This window comes from Dipodomys merriami, unplaced genomic scaffold (genome assembly GCF_024711535.1).
Source record: "Dipodomys merriami isolate MVZ:Mamm:240054 unplaced genomic scaffold, mDipMer1.0.p SCAF_41, whole genome shotgun sequence".
NCBI classification, from domain to species: Eukaryota; Metazoa; Chordata; class Mammalia; order Rodentia; family Heteromyidae; genus Dipodomys; species Dipodomys merriami.
The window spans coordinates 195,825-212,613 of NW_027205715.1; the positions used below are offsets into that span (position 1 = coordinate 195,825).

The 16,789-nt window shown below is 35.4% G+C and overlaps 1 protein-coding gene across 9 annotated transcripts in view; it reads left to right on the plus strand.

Annotated features, from left to right (window-relative positions):
• Chd9 (chromodomain helicase DNA binding protein 9) overlaps positions 1-16,789 on the plus strand; it is a 174,005-nt gene that overhangs the window by 83,289 nt on the left and 73,927 nt on the right. For all 9 annotated transcript variants that reach the window (XM_069992293.1, XM_069992294.1, XM_069992292.1 and 6 more), the window contains 7 exons: positions 1,687-1,833; positions 3,848-3,916; positions 3,997-4,052; positions 4,871-4,988; positions 9,414-9,500; positions 9,695-9,832; positions 14,205-14,326. In XM_069992293.1, coding sequence (XP_069848394.1) covers positions 1,687-1,833; positions 3,848-3,916; positions 3,997-4,052; positions 4,871-4,988; positions 9,414-9,500; positions 9,695-9,832; positions 14,205-14,326 — 737 coding nt within the window. The remainder of the gene's footprint in view (positions 1-1,686; positions 1,834-3,847; positions 3,917-3,996; positions 4,053-4,870; positions 4,989-9,413; positions 9,501-9,694; positions 9,833-14,204; positions 14,327-16,789) is intronic.

The following is a 16,789-nucleotide window of genomic DNA, read 5'->3' on the forward strand; positions in this document are numbered from 1 at the left end:
TTGTTATAATAACAAATGCCATAGTTTATTATTATTTTAAACTATGCTTGAATATCTACATCATCCTGTAATAGAGTTTTAAATATTTTTTAGCCTGGATCCATTTGATTCCCTTCTCATCATAAATATTTAATGTTATTTTTTTAAACCACATATTAGTTACTTGTAGTCTTTTTATTATAATTTTATATTATATCATAATATATAATTATATAACTATAAATCCTATATATGTTAGTATTAACAAACATTTATTTTGGTGTTTGAATATTTAAATATATTTATGGCCAACAGATGATCACTCACCAATAGATAGATAGATAGATAGATAATAGAGGTATAGATAGATAGATAATAGAGGTATAGATAGATAGATAATAGAGGTGCTGGAAGTGCGACTCCATTGTAGAGTACTTACTTTGCATGCCAGTACCCTACCTTGCTACCTCTGACCCACAACTCCACCACTCCATTTTGCCCCTTCCTCTTCCTCCCATGCATACTGAAAGGATATAACTAAAAAGGAAACTACTTCAGAGGCAAATGTTGTCTGCTGCATTTGGCTGACCACATATTCCCTTTCTTTTTCCCACCATTGCACTTCTCATAAGGGGCAAAAGTATTTTACAAAGGCCACTAAACCTTACTCACTAGATATAAATAACAGTGTTCCCTCATACTACTGCAGAGACAAAACCAATTTTATTATGGCTGTGGAAGTAATAAAAGACCCCACAGAGAAACATTGTCAGAAACCCAAAGGAAAACATATGCTGGTTCCCTTTATGGGAGTATCATGGGATTTATTCAACATATGGAAGAAAATGGAATAGAAAATGGAAGAAGACATGGATTTACAAAATATTGAGCAATAGAGTAGTTGACTAAGATGCTTTAACCCAATGAAATTTTACAGAAGTACTAAAAAAAAAAAACAACCTGATAAACCTAAGTCATTAGGGCTTTGCAAGCCAACTGGAGCTTTTGATTTTTTTGTGAGAATATAAAACAATATGTAACTTTCCTTTTAAAAATTCTTGAAATACTTTAAAAATAAACTAGATATTTAGGGAGGTAAGTAAAGCCATATATGTTCTACATGTAATAGTTTTTTATTAGAGTAATAATTAGTTTTATTAGAGTAATATTTTCTTATAAGAAAGCTCATAAAATTAGTGAAAATTGAAGAAAATTAATCTCTTAAATTTAGTTATGTGGTAGATTTAATAATCATTTTTAAACACTAGTCTTTTTATTGTACCTAAAACAAACTTTCAAATATCTTGCCAAATGTTCTTTCATTTCTTAGGGGTTATGATCCCAATTAATTATTCTACCAGTAGTCATCTGATTATACTTTTTTCAGTTGGAAATACATAAATAAAATATATTTTACTCAAGCTGTTAAATGGTTTCTTTTTTAAATCACTAGATCATTTATTCATAAGCTTCTAAAGAACAATAACATTGATATTTTAAATATTTTATATTTGTAATTGCAGGAAAAACCTTAGGAATTAAACTTGTGGCCATGGGCAAATGACAATTTTCTTTAATTTAAAAGAAAACCAAGCAAAGATGAGTGTTAAATTTTGAAAATGTAATGACCATCAAGGTTAGGAATAATCTTTGTTATTTAGATTTTTAAATGAATTATATAAATCTGATCCTTGTTTTTTATTACAGAAAAGAAGGTCTAATCGACAAATTAAAAGAAAAAAGTATGCAGAAGATACAGAAGGAAAACAATCTGAAGAAGAGGTTAAAGGTGCTATGAAAATAAAAAAGAATTCAGCTCCTTTACCTGGTGAACAGCCTTTACAATTATTTGTGGTAAGACATATCCAGGATTATAGTTACAAACACTTCAGCCAATATAAATTTTTGTTGTTTTGTTTTGTTTTTGCCTTTTTCTTTTTTTTTCTTTCTTTCTTTTTTTTTTTTGGTCGGTCATGGGGCTTGAACTCTGGACTTGGGCGCTATCCCTGCGCTCTTTAGTTCAAGGCAAGCGCTCTACCACTTGAGCCACAGCACCACTTCTGGTTTTCGGGTGATTAATTGGAGATAAGAGTCTCACAGACTTTTCTCCCCAGGCTGGTTTTGAACAGTTATCCTCAGATCTCAGCCTCCTGAGTAGCTAGGATTATAGGCGTGAGCCACTGGCGCCCGGCTTGCCTTTTTCTTTTTGTTTTGTTTTGTATTGTCAAGATGATGCACAGAGGGGTTACAAGTTACATAAAATTTTAAATATAGTAAATATACAAGTTATATAAATTTTTATTTTTATTTTTTGCCAGTCATGAAGTATCTTAAAGGATACTTTTCCTGTTTGTCTTGATTTCCTCATCCCGTTTTTCACCTTTTTTTTTTTTTTTTTTTTTTTTTTGGCCAGTCCTGGGCTTGAATTCAAGGTCTGTGCATTGTCCTTGAGCTTCTCTGTGCTGAAGGCTAGCGCTCTACCACTTGAGCCACAGTGCTACTTCTTGCCTTTTCTGTTTATGTAGTACTAAGGAATTGAACCCAGGGCAAGCATTCTACCACTAAACCACAGTCCTAGTCCTCACCAATTTTTTTTTAACTCCTAAAAATATATTTCTGAAACTCTTCTAAATTGTCCTTCCATTGCACTATATTTTTAAATTATAAATCTAGTCATACTATTAGTCTAATGGAAAAACTGTCCTGCATCTCCACTATTAATATCCTGCATCTCCACTATTAATACAGTGTGTGTGTGTGTGTGTGTGTGTGTGTGTGTGTGTGTGTGTGTGTGTGTGTGTGTGTGTGTGTGTGTGTGTGTGTGTGTGTGTGTGTGTGTGTGTGTGTGTGTGTGTGTGTGTGTGTGTGTCCTGTGGCTTCAACTTGGCCTACACTGTTGCTGAGCTTTTTTGCTTAAGACTCGCAGTCTTAAGTACCACTTTAATCACAGGTTTTTATGGTGGCTAAATGGACATAAGAATCTCACAGACTCTTCTTGGGCTGACTTGGAACTGAGATCCTAAAATCTAAGCCTTTTGAGTAGCTAGGATTATAGATGTGAGCCACCAGTACCCAACTATTAATGCAATTTTTAAGCAGGTATGTTAAGAATGCCCTTTGTATTTTCTGAGTCCAGGACTGGGAAGGTGGCTCAGTGGTAGAGCACTTGCCTTGCATGCCTTAGGCCCTGGGTTCGATTCCTTAGCACCACATAAGCAAAAAGAAAAAAGCCAGAAGTGGCGCTGTGGCTCAAGTGGTAGAGTGCTAGCCTTGAGCTGAAGAGCTGAGGGACAGCGCCCAGGCCCAGAGTTCAGGCCCCACAACCAGACCCAAAAAGAAAAAATTAAAATAAATAAATAGATTTTCTGAGTCCCATCTCCTGCCATTTCTCTGAAAGTATTCAGTCTTTTGCATCATGAAAATAGTTGCTGTGTGCTATATTTTTTTACTTGTATGCCTTTTAAAATGTATTTTTCTATAATTCTTTTAGTTTTTTCCTGTCTACATTTTGAGCTAAGCACTCATTCATTAGCCGAAATCTTAGGAAGTACTTATTCTGTCTATGTTTGAGTATTCTACTTTGTACAGTGATGATAATAGTAGAGGCAATAATGGAAGTGGTAATGGATTAAATTAGTTAATATAGTGCTTATACTAATACGTAGTACATTACAAGACAGAATGTGTCAAGTATAGTGATGATGGTAACAAAAATGACACATATTTTTCCATTTTAAAAATATTCCTAATCTTTAGTGTAGTGCTCAGCACATGTGCTAAATTAATTTTATTTAGTTTATTCATAAACAGAGTAGTAACTAAAATATTTCAGAATGTGTTCTATCATACATTTTTCCCCCTTTTCTAGGAAAATCCAAGTGAAGAAGATGCTGCAATTGTAGATAAAATACTATCTTCTAGAATTGTAAAAAAGGAAGTAAGTAATGGTACCTTATACTTTATACTTTATTTTTTGTGTCATGTTTGAGATAATAATTACTAATTTTATATTCCTAGATATCACCTGGAGTGACGATTGATACAGAAGAATATTTTGTGAAATATAAAAACTAGTAAGTAATTCAGTTAAAAAATTAAAGGATGATGTTCAGTTAAAAATAAGTTAATATATTTAATATGTAAACATGTCAGTTAAAATTAATTAATTTTCATTTTAGAAGTTTATTTCTAACAATTATAATTTCTAAAATAGTTAAAAGGTACAAAGACCTGATTTGACCAGTGGTTTTAATGGTTTTTAACAAAAACTGTCAAAATGAAGGAAATCTTTATTAAAAAAAAATTTTAGAAATAATAAGCATTACTCGTTGCATTTGCATTTTGAATGTTAGATTTTATTCATCTTTTTTTGTTAAATATCTACAAGTTTTAGAGTATTTTATCAGCTGTATACAATGTGATGATTTAACTTTTGAATCTGCATTTCCTTCTTGGACATAGGTAAATTTACATGAGTTGCTACTTATAAGGAAATTACTTATATCTTAATACGTTTTCTAGTTTTGCTATATAATTTGGTGTATGTTTTTATATATAATTACCTTGTATTTTAAGTAAGTTAGCTTTCTGAATATGACAAAATCATTATGATGTTAAAACAAAACTTAAATTGTATTTTGCCCTTATGCTTTTGGTCTATTCATCATTCTGCTTCTCTATTGCAAATTGTAGACTTTCAGAGTACAATATTCTTAGGATACAGCTATCATAGTCTATATGTTAAAAATTTACATGAAATCTCCTGAAATTAAATGATTTATTGAACTACCTATTTCTAAAGGTGAAAGTATATTCTGAATGTTATAATAATTAATGTACATCTTATGAAACATTTTCTGTATTCTAATATGTAACTTTCATAAAATTTTAGCTCCTATCTTCACTGTGAATGGGCCACAGAACAGCAGCTGTTGAAAGATAAAAGGATTCAGCAGAAAATCAAACGATTCAAATTGAGACAAGCACAAAGAGCACATTTTTTTGCAGATGTAAGAATGTGGACTTCTATGTGTTGGACTCAGAATACTTGTAGTATTATTTATCTAATTTAATGTAACTTTCTTAGATTCCAAGGCTGATATTTGAAAATAACTGCTATTTGCATATAGGTTTTCACCTCCTAGTATTAGCTTGGAAACTAGCTGAGATAAGGGCACTAATAAGTCATAATAATACATAATGCTTTTGTTTTTAAATTAGCATGTTTTAATACTGGTCTTAAAGGCACAATTTCTGAGCTAGATAAATAGCAAATAAATGAAAAAATGATTTTTATTATATATGAAATATATTCCATATTTTTCATCAACGTTTAGAACGTGCGTATATAGGACATCATTGAAAAATATTTATTTACCTTTCTCTGATATAGCCTTTATTAAGGCAGTTTTGGTGGTTTGTTGTTGTTGTTGTGTTAGTTGTGGGATTTGAAATCTGGGCCCGGGTGCTGTTCCTGAGCTCTTCTGCTCAAGGCAAGTGTTCTACCACTTGAGCCACAGCTCCATTTCCAGTTTTCTGGTGGTTAATTTGCTGCCCGAGCTGGCTCTGAACCAAGATCCTCAAATCTCAGCCTCCTGAGTAACTAGGTAATCCTAGTCATGAGCCTCTGGCTTTTTTTTTTTTTTTTTTTTGCCAGTCCTGGGGCTTGCACTCAGGGCCTGGGCACTATACCTGAGCTTCTTTTGCTTAAGGCTAGCACCCTACCACTTGAGCCACAGTGCCACTTCTGGCCTTTTCTGTTTATGTGGTACTGAGGAATTGAACACAGTGCTTCATGCATGCTAGGCAAACATTCTACCTATAAGCCACATTACCAGCCCCTCCCCCCCCCTTTTTTGTGTGTGTGTGCTCATCCTGCAGCTTGAAATTAGGGCCCAGGCATTGTCCCTGATCTTTTGCTTAAAATTAGTGCTCTTCCACTTGAGTCAAAGCTCTATTTCAGGATTTTACTGCTCAATTTGAGTCTAAAAGACCTTTCTGCCTGGACTGGCTTTGAATTTTGCTCCTCAGTTCTCAACTTTTTGACTAGCTAGGATTATAGGTGTGAGCCACTGGTACTTTCCCCCATGTAAATTTTTCAGTTGAAAACTTTTAAACTTTATTTTCACAAAACAGTTTTAAAAATAGTCAAACAAATTCCCACATACATTTTAACTATACTTTCCAATTTTTAAAAACATTTACGAATGCTTTGTATTTCCATCCTTTTTCTTTTCTGTCTTTCATTTTTCTCCTTTAGAGTTACTAGAGTTTTAACTCAGGGCCTCCACTGCACTTGCTAGGCACGTGATTTACTGCTTTAGCCATAGTCCTAACCTTTTTATTTTTGCTGTGTATGTGTGTGCATGTGCATGCTGGTGTGCTCCTGCTCCTACGGCTTGCATTCAGGACCTGGGTGCTGCTGTCCCTGATTTTTTTTGCTCAGAGATAAGACTCTACCACTTGAGCAATATACCTTCAGTTCCAGCTTTTTTGAAGTTAATTTGAGATAAAGTTTTCAAGGACTTTCCTGCCTGGGGTGGCTTCAAACTGAAGTCCTCTGTTTTCAACCATCTTAATAGCAGGATTATATAGGAACCAGCTACTGGTGCTTGGCCCAGTTTTGGTAATTTCCAAATGAGGTCTTTTACTTGGGTGGCATGGACCATGATTCTCCTTTTTAATCTGTTTGAGTAGCTAGTATGACCCACCCCATTATGGGTAACTTTTTTTTTTTTTAATCTGACTTAGGGTATCTGTCTCTGGACATAGTGCTCACAGTTGTATGCTTGAGCCACTCAATTTATTTTGTAAAAAAAACATAATACATTACTTACATAAAAGTAATAGAATTAGCATTGATCTAAAATATTTTGTCTATAGAAGTTATTCATAGTTCACTGACTTTTCTACCATTTTTTCATAGTTAAAAAGAATGTATGTATATCTGTTCAATCATTTAGTGCCATAGCTTATGTTTTATATTTTATCTTTTGTTAATCTTTGATTTTGATTTCTTAAACATTTAAAAATATACTTCATAGATTTTTTTCTAGTTTTTGCTTTCTCATGGTTGACATGCATATTTTAAAAAAGAATGCCACAAAAACAACAGTTTAACTTTGTGAATCATATCAGATATCTATTTGCCCAGTAGTTTAAAACCCTAACCAGGATATATCTTAACTTTGATCACTGGATTAAGATGGTGCCTGTCAAATTTTTCTACAAAACTACTCTTAAGTCCCTTTGTACTTATTAAAATCCTCAAAAAAAAAAAAAGTGATTATTCTAATGTCCTAGCAGTTCATCCATGTTGAGAGATCCTCATGAATCTTTGTCCTACTATCATATGAATATCCTTAATAAGCTAAAGATCTTAGAAGTGCTTAATAACATGTAAGTTTTTATGAAGACTTAATTTTTCTTGCCTGACTCAGGTACAGCATAAATAGTTACCATGTAGATTTTTTTTTTCCTTATCTGGGGTTTGAACTCAGAACCTGAGTACTTTCACTGAGCTTCTTTTGTTCAAGGCTAGTACTCTACCACTTGAGCCACCCTGCCACTTGTGGCTTTTACTGTTTATGTGATACTAAAGAATGAAACCCAGTGCTTCATGCATGCTGCTTGGCATGTACTCTACCACTAAGCTACATTGCCAGCCCTAGATTTCATTTTTAAACTATGGAAATCTTTAAATTTTATTTTTTATTGAGTTGTACTTGATAGAATGCTTATAATTAAGTGTGCACTTTGAATATATACATATTTGTTATAAACCAACCACAAACTATTATCACTTAATAGAGCTATTAGTTTCTTTTTGTTGTTTAAAACAGTTCCATTATGTAATTTAACTCAGATTAATTTGGAAACCCTGTGCTTTCCTGCTTCAGACTTGCTAGGATTACCACATGTGCCTCTGTACATGGACTTATTCATTTATTTATTATTGTGGCGTGGCAGGGGTCAGTGCTGGTGTTTTCAGCTCTTTTCATTTTAGCCTATTTTTTAGATAGGATCTTTTAGGATTTTTTTTTTTCTTTTTAAGAAGGGCCAACATGCACATACCACAATGCCTACTTTGTTGAGATGGGGGTCTTACTAACTTTTTGCCCCGACTGGCATCAAAATGGCCTTCTGTTCTCCATTTCCTAATTAGCTGAGATCACAAGCGTGAGCCCCCTATGCTTGATCTTTTTTGATTCTTAAGGTACAATATTCTTACCCTCATGTTGGGCTAGGCCTTGTTATCAGCCTGTCTTATATAAAACTGTGGACATATTAGATTATTCAAGGGGAAGTTTAAGATTGTGAAGAGAAGTAAAGACAGAGCTATGGAGTGCACACTAGTAGAAGAGGCCAACAAATATAGCCAAGAAAGATAGCTGTTGAAAGTAAGACTCTCAAGAATGAGTATAAAATGCCCAACCAGACAAGAGAAGGAAAAGCAGTTTAGTCAGAAGAGAGAAAAATTAGGATAAAACTAAGCTGTGGTAGAACATGAAAAACATATTCTTGGACATAAAAAACATAAAACATGTTCTTGTTTCTTGGGTGCATAGAAACTGGGTAAAGTTGTTGAAAGCAATAGGAGATGAAGCTGGAGAAAAGAAAGGTTCTGTTTGTTTCCACGAATACTGCTTTCATTTTAGTCCTTCAAAAGGGAGAATCAGTGAAGGGTTTCAAGCAAGGGAGCATTATATAAAATTTGCATTTGAGAAGAATTGCTCTGGGGACAATATGAAAACATATTAAAGACAAGGGAGTAATTATAGGATGACATTAGTACTTTAAGGTCCATATACAAAGTGGTGCAGCAATGAGAACAGGGAAGAAGAAATGATTTCCAATTGTAGTTAAAAGTAGAGTTTGTGTTGGAAATGGAGCTTAGGGTTAGACCATTTGTTATTCCTGTATAAGTGCTTGGGTTTGATACGCAGTAACAACAAAAAAGAAAAAGGAACAGGAGAATCTACAAAGTTGAACACAGTAGCAGATGTTTGTAACTCAGTTAGTCTGAGGCTTCAGATCATGAGTTTGAGTCCAGCCTGGGCAACATGAGGAAAGCCAGTCTTACCCAAAAAAATAAAAATAGATAAATCACAAGTTGGTGATTTATTAGATGTGGGGGATTAAAGAAAGAGATAGAATCTAAGATTATTGTCTTAGGTAATTCACTGTGGAACATGGAAATGCACTATATTTCCATTATCAAGTAAGAAAATACAAGAAGAAGAATAGGTGGAGGAGCAAATGAGTTGGGTTGAAATATCTTTTAGAAATTAAACTGAAAAAAAATTTTTTTTAAAAATTTCATTGGAATTAAACTGGTTGTATATTCTGTACTAAAACACCAGTAAATGTATCTTTATTGTTATCTTTTCACATCTTTGTATATTTCAATTAAGTTACTTTTTAATTTTATTTAGATGGAAGAAGAACCATTTAATCCAGACTACGTTGAAGTAGACAGAGTATTAGAAGTCTCTTTTTGTGAAGATAAAGATACTGGTGAGGTAAATATTTGGTAAAAATATACATAAAGTTAAAGAAAAAAAACTATTAAAATATAGTACTCTTTAAAAAACAGTTAAGTCTTAAGATGTTAAAATTTGTTTTCGATCTATATTGTTATATTTAAAGTATTTTAACTGACATCTATTTAATCTATATTCTCTTTTTCAAAATGGTAAAATAAATTTCTTTTTAGCCTGTCATTTACTATTTGGTCAAGTGGTGCTCATTGCCATATGAAGATAGTACATGGGAATTAAAAGAAGATGTAGATCTTGCAAAAATAGAAGAGTTTGAACAATTGCAAGCTGCAAGGCCTGACACAAGACATTTGGTAAGAGCTTTAGTCAGCTTTATAAATCTTAGTGCTATATTTTAGTCGGCTTAATATCAACTTACATTCTTTTTTTGCCGGGGGGGGGGGGGTCCGGTCATGGGGCCTGAACTCTGGGCCTGAGCTCTTCAGCTCAAGGCTAGCGCTCTACCACTCGAGGCACAGCGCCACTTCCAGCTTTTTTCTTTTTGTTTATGTGGTGCTGAGGAATCAAACCCAGGGCCTGAGGCATGCAAGGCAAGCGCTCTACCACTGAGCCACTTTCCCAGCCCCTCAAGTTACACTCTTTTGCACTTGTCTGTGTGGGTATTTTCTGTCTGTCTGTCTGTCTGTCTGGCTGGCTGGCTGGCTGTCTACTTTAGTTTTTGGTAGGTTATAGGTCTTTTTTTTTTTTAATTTAATTTTATTTGTGAACATACTGTACAGAGGAGTTACAATTACATGGGCAGGATAATGCGTACATTTCTTACCAAGCATTGCAGCCTCCTCCTTTGTTTACCCTTCACATCCCTTCCCAGCCTCCCCCCTCCCCCCCAATCCCAGTCCTTCTCCTTCCTCCCCCTTCCCCCCCCCTCCCCCCGCACTGACGTAAAGCTCGTTTTGGACATGACAACTTGTACTTCTTATTGTTGCAACAGGTCCTTATCCTTAAACAACTGTATCCTTAAACAACTGGTTTTTCCCCATCTCCTCCACAAGTTATACTGACAGGTTATAGGTCTTGAACTAAGGACCTGGGTATTGTCCTGAGCTTCCTCACTCAAGGATAATGCTCTAGCATTTTCAGCCACAGCTCCATTTCTAGTTCTGTGATAGTTAATTGATATCAAGAGTTTCACAGACTAGCTGCCTTGACCATATCTCTCTCTCCCTCCATCCCTCCTACTCTCCCTCTCTCCTTCTCTCTCCCCTTTCTCCCTCCTGGAAGCTTGCAGACTTTTCTTCCCAGGATGGCTTGGAAAAGAGATTCTTTGTCAGCTTTTTAAGTAGCTATGGTTCTCTCTCTCTCTCTCTCTCCCTCCCTCCCTCCCTCCCTCCTTCCCTCCCTCCCTCCCTCCCTCCTCATTTTTGCCAGACCTGGTGCTTGAACTCAGGGTTTAGGCTCTGTTCCTGAGCCTTCTGTGCTCACAGCTAGTGCTCTATCACTTGAGCCACAGTTCTACTCCCAGCCTTTTCTGTTTATGGGGTACTGAGGAAGGGAACCCAGGGCTTCATGTAAGCACTCTACCACTGAGCCATATTCGCAGCCCTTGAGCTGTCTTTCAACTTTCATCCTCAGATCTCAGCCTCCTGAGTAGCTAGGATTATAGGCATGAGCCACCAACACCTGACTTGTGATTTTGATTTTTGTCATCTACTTTTGTTAAATACAATAGCATGTAAATTAAATAACATATTTTTGAGATTCTGTAAATTAGTCTGTGACCCAAACTAATTGTACTTGTTTTACTGAAAAGAACTCTCTAAAGAGTATAGTTTACTGAGGAAGTACTCTTAAGTTTGTGTGTGTGTGTATGTATGTGTGTGATGCATGTGTGATTGTTTATGTGCTAGTCCTCATATTTGAACTCAGGACCTGGGTATATCCCTGAGCTTTTGTGCTGAAGACTAGTTATACCACTTGAGCCACAGCTCCACTTTCATTTTGTGTGTGTATGTGTGTTATGTGTTGTGTGTTTAATTGGAGATCAGATTCTCATGGACATTCCTGCCTATATTGGCTTTGAACTGCTATCCTCAACTTTCAGTCTCCTGAGTAGCTAGGATTACAGGTATGAGTCATTATGACTGGCTTTATTTTCAAATACTTTAAATTATTTCATGGGATGGAGTATATATATATCTCTTTGGAACAGCACTTAGTTCTTCAATTTGGGAATAATTAGCAGTGTTCTTTCAGGTCACAAATGAGATATATCTCTATATATTTCTATTCATTTACCTCATTATTTTTTTCACCATAGTTTTAATCCCACTTATTGGTTATTCCTAAATGTGTTATAGTTATTTTTTTTACTTTATTTATGATTGTTCTGCTTTTTTTTTTCTCCATTTATGGAGTTTGAACTCAGGGCCTCAAGCTTACTAGATATAGTTCTGCCACTTTAGCCATGGCTTTTGCTATTTTTGTTTTGTGTCGATTTTTTGGAGACAGAATCTCATAGACTTTTCTGCTCTCGCTGGCTTCTAACTGCAGTTCCCTGGATCTCATCCTTCTCAGTAGCTTGGATTATATGTGAGAACCACCAAGTTTATAAGTTACTTTTATAGAGGTTTATCAATGACTTTTATACATACACAACCTTGCCAGAGTCACTAGTTATTTTACCTTTTTTCTTTTTGCTTTCTTTCTTTTTTTTTTGGCTGAGATGGGGACCCATCCTTGGGATCTGATGCTTTTGCTCATTGGCTGATGCTCTTATCACTTAGCCTCCAACACCTTTTAAAAAATAGATTCTCCACAGGCATATCTTTGATAAATATAGAATAATTTCAGTTCTTCCCAGTCTCAGTGACGTCAATGTTTTACATGTTGGATTATTGTTTTTAGAGCTGACTGTAACATGTTGAAAATGGTATCCTAGTGGAAATCTTGCCTTATTGTTGATGTTACGAGGAGACATTCAGTCTTTCATTTTCAATATGGTCTTAGTTTTCACTTTTTTTTCCCCACCCTGGTTGTGGGTTTTGAACTCAGGGCTTGGGCACTATCCCATAGCTCTTTTTTTTTTTTTTTTTTTTTTTTTGTCGGTCGTGGGGCTTGAACTCTGGGCCTGGGCGCTGTCCCTCAGCTCTTCAGCTCAAGGCGAGCGCTCTACCACTTGAGCTACAGCGCCACTTCCGGTTTTCTGGTGGTTTATTGGAGATAGGAGTCTCACGGTCTCTCTTGCCCAGGCTGGCTTTGAACTGCGATCCTCAGATCTCAGCCTCCTGAGTAGCTAGGATTACAGGCGTGAGCCACCAGCGCCCGGTGTCCCATAGCTCTTTTTGCTCAAGGCTAGTACTCTACCACATGAGCCACAGTGCCACTTCCAGCTCTTTCATTTTATGTGGCACTAAGGAATGGAACCCAGGGCTCCATGTATGCTATGCAAGCATTCTACTACTAAGCCATATTCCCAGCCCTAATTTTAATTTTTAAGGGCTGAAGGTGTGATTCAAGTAAAGCCTAATAAGTATAACGACCTGAGGCCAAATCCAGTGCCACTCACTACCACCAATTTTTTTAAAATTAGGGAGTAAATTTTATTTTAGAAGTTTTGAGAAATTTTCTTATTACACCGTATACTAAAAGGCATATAGGGTATTTTTTGTTTTGTTTTGTTTTTTAATATTTGGTGCAATACAGTTAGAAAGCATGGCCTTATGCTCACTAGGCACCACACCTCTTGCATTAAGATTTCTTTTATTTTTATTTTTGGTACTGGTCCTTGAGCTTGAGCTCAGGACTTGGGCATTGTATCTGAGTTTTTTTGCTCATGGCTACCACTCTACCATTTGTGCCCCTGCTCCACAGCTGTTAGTGTTGTAGATAAGAGTCTCACTGAGCCAGACACTGGTGGCTCATGCCTGTAATCCTAGCTAATCAGGAAGCTAAGATCTGAGGATCAGGGTTCAAAGCCAGCCTGGGCAGAAAAGTCTGTGAGACTCTTATCTCCAATAAACCAACAGAAAGCCGGAAGTGTCACTGTGGCTCAAGTGGTAGAGTGCTCTCCTTTAGCTGAAGAGCTGAGAGACAGCGCCCAGGTCCAGAGTTCAAACCCCATTACTGACCCCCCCCACCCAAAAAAAGTCTCACTGATTTTTCTGCTTTGAACTGTTTGGTTTTTGGTGCTTTTATTTATTTGGGGAGGCTTGGGAAGGGTCTGGGTGTTATCCTTGAGCTTTTTAAAAGCTCAAGGCATTCTACCACGCAAGCCACAGCTCCATACCTGGTGCTTTTTTTTTGTTTTTTGGTTTTTGGGTTTTTTTGTTTTGTTTTTTGTTTTTTTGTTCCCGTCAAAGGGCCTGAACTCTGGGCCTGGGCGCTGTCCCTCAGCTCTTCAGCTCAAGGCTAACGCTCTACCACTTGAGCCACAGCGCCACTTCCAGTTTTTTGGCGGCTTTTTTTTTTGTTTTTTTGGTGGTTAATTGTAGGTGTGACTCTTCAGTAGTTTCCTGTCCTCACTAACTTTGAACCTTGATCCTTAGATCCCAGTCTCCTGAGTGGTTAGGATTACAGGATTGAGCCACTGGCACTTGGCTGTACTTGGAAAAATGTTAAAGGAAAGCTTTTGGCCCTGAGGAAGTTGTATGGAAATTTTAGACATATGATGTACATCATTCACTTTTTTTTTAATTTTAATTTTTATTCTTCCCTTTTTCCTCAAAGGAACGTCCTCCCTCTAATATTTGGAAGAAAATAGATCAATCCAGGGACTATAAAAATGGGAATCAACTCAGGGAATATCAACTAGAAGGTCTTAACTGGCTCTTGTTCAACTGGTACAATAGGTATGTAGGTATATCCTAACAGGAACATTTTTAGTGTGTCTTTTTTTTTTTTAATGTACCACAATGTATTTAGTAAAGTAGGTAAAGATGTTGCTATATTTTCATTATTTAAAGTGAAATTACTTTGCACAAATACATAAATTTCAAGTAAGAAGGTCAATTATATTTGTTTCTTTTAAATGTGTATTGGTAATATGTTTTTAGATTTAATAATTAAATTCAAACATCTAAAACATCTCTATATTATAAAGTGGTTTTCATCTATTCAAATTTATACTACTTTCTATCAACACTTGATATTTGGTTCTGTTGGTAAACTGTGAACATGTTATATATCTGTAAAAAGAAGATATATATCAATGTCTCTGTCTTTGTCTGTCCCTGTCTCTTTCCCTCCCTTTTTTGCATTGAATCTTGTTATTTAACCTGTGTTGGCTATAAACTCATGACCCACTGGCCTCAGACTTCTGAGTGCAGGGAATATAGCTATGGGCCACAATACCCTCCTTAGATTTCTATTATTTAAGTCTCTGATGAAGTCAGTAAGTAATAAGGAATAAAAAATAAAATTATAGGAACATAATAACCCATTTATTATAATTTATTTTCCAAGTTGTTAAAAATACTTTATAGACTGTATCTCAAGTTCTTCATTGAGATGAAAAGATAACTTCAAAAGAAGTAAAAAGTAGTATCTCAATTGAGAAAAGTAGTAGAATATATGAAAGAGCAAATGAGGTCACTGTTACTTAGAATAATAGCAAAATTTGATTATAGTTTTATTCAGAATCATTTTTCTTAGTGATGGTGATTTGTTGGACCCAATTAGATGACGTGATGACAAGCCCATACAGTGCTCTTCCCTCTGGTTTACATTTTCCCAAAAGAATCTTCCATGTAAAGTAACAAATCCTTTAAAAATTGGTCTTATTTTTTCATCATTACCATGTCCCATTTTCTACATTGTTTGTTTTAAACTTTCAATGGTTTTTCATAGTCCTGTCCTTTTTACACATTTTGTTTTATTGCTTCATAGTGAAACAGGAAAATAGGTTTCAAATATTTAAAAATTCTTCACTGTTTGCACATCCAAGCCTATAATTATATCTCCATCTATAGCTTTGCTTCTAATCTCATGATAGAATTCAAAATAATTCTTACTCAGGACCAAGTTTAATCATGCCACCTTAATTTTTTTTTCTTTTTCCTGATAGGGATTGAATTCAGGGACTTGTATATATTAGGTGTTATGTAATGAGCTTCATCATGATTCCTCGCTTCCTTCCTTCCTTCCTTTTTGTCTTTCTGTCTGTGTTTTTTTTTTTTCCCCCCCGTACTGGTTTAGGGTCTTGAATTCAGTGATGTAGATTTTGAACCCTTACTCAGCCTTTTCACTCTTATTTGTATTCTACCACTTGAGCCAAGTCTCCACTTCTGACTTTTGATGGTTAATTGTAGATTAGAGTCTCCTGGACTTTGCTGCTTAGGCTGGCTTCAAAATTCAATCCTTATATCTCAGTCTTCTGAGTAGTTAATATTGTAGCATGAATCACTAGATCCCAACTGTCTCTTGGATTCTTGATATATTCGTCTTGTTCTGTCTTTCAGAGCTTCACTGAATTCAGTTACCACTACTACTGCTTATTCTTCATTTACTCCCTGTCTTCTTTTTATGGGTTTTTTTTTTTTTTTTTTTGGCAATACTGGTGTTTGAACTCAGGACCTGATGCTTGCTGGTTAGTTGTTCAACTGCTGAACCACATCTCCAGCCATTCTTCTCTTTTATATGTCTTCAAACCATTATTAAAGATTGTTACTATCTCTTCAGTTAGCAAGCAAATGGAGTTAACCTGTCTATAAAATGAAAATAGAAAATTAATTTGTGCCTCAGCTTTTCCTTCTAGTTACCTCAGGTTCTCTTTGTAATTTCTTAAGGAAATTTCTAGGTACAGTAGCTTGTAGTAGCTCTCACCATTTTTTCATCTCTAATTGTTTTTGAACCTGTTGCAGTCTGAATTTTGTTCTCTCATATTAAACTTAATTTTCCATTCCTTACTATATTCTTTAGCTCTAATTTACACTGTTTTATTGGAGAGGAATTACCCCTCCTTCCTCTTTTAAACTTCCTCCTTACTCTAACTACTAACAGTTTCCACTATGATTCTCCAAGCTCTACAGTACTTTTGTGACTGTTCAGTATCTGTAGGATCCTATTTTAAATAGGATCCTATTTAAAAGTCACTTTTTCTTACACCAGGTTTTAACCTTTAGGTCTCAGATTATGTTTGTTTCCCCTCATGTATATTGTCTACACTGCATACATTCCTTCACTTCCTAATAATATGTAAATGGTTCTATACTTGTTATCTCTAAGTAAGATTTTTGATCTCTGGGCCCATATTTCATTTTGCCTCTTAGTATTTGAATTTCTGCCTTAGCAATTCTTTAAACATGGAAGATTTG